This window comes from Sylvia atricapilla, chromosome 11 (assembly GCF_009819655.1).
Source record: "Sylvia atricapilla isolate bSylAtr1 chromosome 11, bSylAtr1.pri, whole genome shotgun sequence".
In the NCBI taxonomy this organism is placed as follows: domain Eukaryota; kingdom Metazoa; phylum Chordata; class Aves; order Passeriformes; family Sylviidae; genus Sylvia; species Sylvia atricapilla.
Window position 1 is genome coordinate 366,009 of NC_089150.1, and position 3,022 is coordinate 369,030.

The following is a 3,022-nucleotide window of genomic DNA, read 5'->3' on the forward strand; positions in this document are numbered from 1 at the left end:
TTTTTTATCTATCTTGTCTCATATTTAATAGATAACCAGTAATAGCCTTAGTAAGATGCAAATTGTTTTAACACCAGAACATATGAGCTTTTTTAAATTAATAAAAAAGGGGGAGATGTTGTGACAGGTAGAATTATAAAAGAAAGGCCTCATAAGATCAGGCCTGCTCTGTTAAAATAATAGTTGGCCTGTCACCTCTTCTAAGTGTAGTAAAGCAATTTGCAAGTTCCCATCAAAAACAGTCTCAGTATGAAAGGTTCTTTAACACAACAATCTATTCTGGGGTCAAAAAATAAGTGCATCAATGTGAACAATAAGATCTGTTCCATGAGAACCCAGAAAGGAAAAAATGTGAACAACCTGAATCTTAGCACAAATCACCTCCTGACCAAACAATGAAGTAGTAAAATTACCGGCCAATACTACCAACTACCAGCACATGAGGTGTGTTAACACTGTGTCAGAGAAGTGATGTGAATAAAGAATTGGCTTTTCCACATGAAGAAAATGGAGCCCCAGCTAACTTATTGCAATAGGGAGCCGCGTGCCCGTGGCACACACCCAGAGCTGCCTGGTGCTCAGGTAATCCCAGCTCAGCCAGGCATTAGCACAAGGGCAGCCTGGACACCTCACACAGGCTGTGAGCTCCGTGGTTCCACAACAGCCCCAGCCAAGGCTGAGCTCCCCTGTTCCTGGAGATGTCACCATGCTGTGGGCCATGGGCCCCTGCCCATCACCTGGCACACTGTCAGCTGCACACACACAGCCCCCAAACCCAGCAGCCCCTTGGCACCACAGCTGGGGACACCTGGGGACAGAGAGAGCACCTCTCCATGAGGGCATCAGCTCACCACAATGCCCTGCAGGTTGAGGACAGGGCTGAGGAATTCTGGCACTGAGAGATGGAAGCCCAGGGACAGGGACCCACAACAATCATGCCATTCTATGAAGCAAATAAACAAGCTTTATTAGGGAGAGGCGAACACAGAGTTAAAACCTGTCCTAGGCACTGAAACCAGCCCAGACTCCAAGGGCCTGGGACCAGCTGAAGCAGAGCTTAGCTCCCTACAGAGCCTTTCTGCCTGCTGCGGTGGGGGCTGCCTTCTTCACCCTGGCCTTCCCCTGCCCAGCTCCTGGAGTCACCCGAGGCTTCTTTGCCTGATCTTGACTTCCCTGTGCCTTGGGGGCACCCTGCTGTGCCCCCTTGGGCACCTTCTTCTTGCTCTTTCCTCTGGGGACCTTTTGGGGCTCTTTCAGCCCAGCACTTCCAGAACTGTCACTGTCGCTGCTTCCTGAATTGTCAGGAGCCTGAGCTGTGCTGAGTCTTGAGCGTCCTTTTCGGGGAGCCTGGCGGTGGCTGGCAGCTTTTGGGGGCCCTGAAGGCCCTGAGCCATGAGCCTGGGGCCGGTCAGCACTCGGGGGATGCTTTGCTCTCTTGCTCTTGGGCTTCTCAGCTGCTTGTGGCTGGGCCTGCAGGGAAGAGAAGAGAGCACCTCAGGGTGTTGCTCTGCCATGAGCCACCCAACCCCACCACTGGCCCTGACTCACATCCACTGGCTTTTCCTTTGGCTGCTTGGTGGCCTTTGGCTGCTGCTTGGTGGCACCTGTGGAGAAGGGCAGCAGATGAGCCCATGTGGGGCCAAGCAGTATGAGCTTATTCACAGCACCAGCAGCCCCTTACCTTGCTGTCGTGCTCCTGCCACGGGGGCCTGGGGGGCCTTGGTGGTCCCTTTCTGTCCTGCCTTTGGGGCCTGTCCTCTGTCAGGGTCTGCCTGGCTCAGCTTCTGCTTCGGTTTCTTGCGTGCTAACTGTAGGCGAGAGAGGCGTGTCACCAGGGCCAGGCAGCACCTCCGTCCCCAGCCCTGTGCTCCAGCAGCCCTTGCTCACCCTGAAGGTGCCCGTGGCCCCCACAGCAGAAGAGTTGGGGGGCCGCACCAGGTCACCACAGTTCAGCCCCTTGCTCAGCGCCTGCTTCAGCTGGTACTTGAGGCGGATGGGGTCCACGGTGGGGTACTTGCCCAGGATGAAACGCTTGATGGCAACCACAGAGGCACCCTTCTTCTCATCGTGGGCCCGCAGCGCCTCCTTGACCATGTGCAGGGTTGGAGGGTGCTGGGTCTTATGGCGCTGGGCTGTGCCAGAAGCTTTGGCTGCGGGAAGAGGGACCATTTGGGACTGGAGCCCAATCCTGAGACATTCACAGCCCCAGCAGCCTCAAAGCCCTCAGAAGCCGAGCAGCCACAACCCTGCTCATCCCTGCAGCCCCCCAGGGACCACAGCCACCAGAGCCCAGAGCCAAGCTCCAGCTCTGAGGGACCCCACAGCACCTGCAGACCCCTTACCTAGCTGAGGCTCCATGGCAGAACACAAATCCAGGCAGTCACGGACAGCTCTAACCACAGCACCACAAATGCTACTACCACACCCAGCTCACCTCCATCCAATTTATCTGATGAGCAGCCTGGCTGCAGGTGCTGGTTGGCAGCTGCTAATTGCTGTGGTGGAAGCCCTGATGGATGCTGAAGGCCCTTTGCCAAAGCTTTGTGAGGGGCTGGAGGGAGAAGGGGCACACCTAAGCAGAGGGTTTGGAGAAGGGTGAGATGGGGGGTTTGCAGGGTGATTGCCCTGAAATGAAATGTGTCTCCCTGTGGCTAGGTGGGTGTTGGGGTGCTGGGATTGCAGCTTGCTGACAGCTGTGAGGTGCACAGGGAACCAGCCCAGAGCATGGGGCCCACACAGACCCACTGTAGTGTGAAGGTGGGATGTGCTGTCCCCCTTACCAAGGAGGAAATGGGACTCTGATAATGGAGGGGGAAGATTCCACTAGTGAGAGGAGGAAAATGAAGAGCTGCTTGGTTTTGCTTGGAGAAGAGGCAAGAGAAACAACTCTCCCCCAGTGTCACAAGCAGGACAATTTTCCCCCAGCCCCTGTATCCCATGTTCAGGGGGGAGCACTCCCAGCCCTCGACATGGGGTGACCATGTCACTTCCATGACCCCTCTGTGCAGGCAGCTGTGCTTGT

The 3,022-nt window shown here is 55.5% G+C and overlaps 1 protein-coding gene across 2 annotated transcripts; it reads right to left on the reverse strand.

The window, feature by feature from the left end:
• Nucleotides 1-2,374, reverse strand: H1-8 (H1.8 linker histone). Of its 2 annotated transcripts, XM_066327117.1 has the most exons (5): nt 2,343-2,374; nt 1,888-2,150; nt 1,682-1,808; nt 1,549-1,604; nt 1-1,470 (listed from the first exon to the last, which is right to left on the reverse strand). In XM_066327117.1, the coding sequence occupies exons 1-5, from the start codon at nt 2,356-2,358 to the stop codon at nt 1,066-1,068; spliced, it is 867 nt and encodes a 288-aa protein (XP_066183214.1). In that variant the 5' UTR covers nt 2,359-2,374; the 3' UTR covers nt 1-1,065. The 2 variants fall into 2 exon arrangements, with proteins under 2 accessions (XP_066183214.1, XP_066183213.1); XM_066327116.1 differs by lacking the exon at nt 2,343-2,374 and having other exon boundaries at nt 1,888-2,184.
• Between the last annotated feature and the right edge of the window lie 648 nt (nt 2,375-3,022).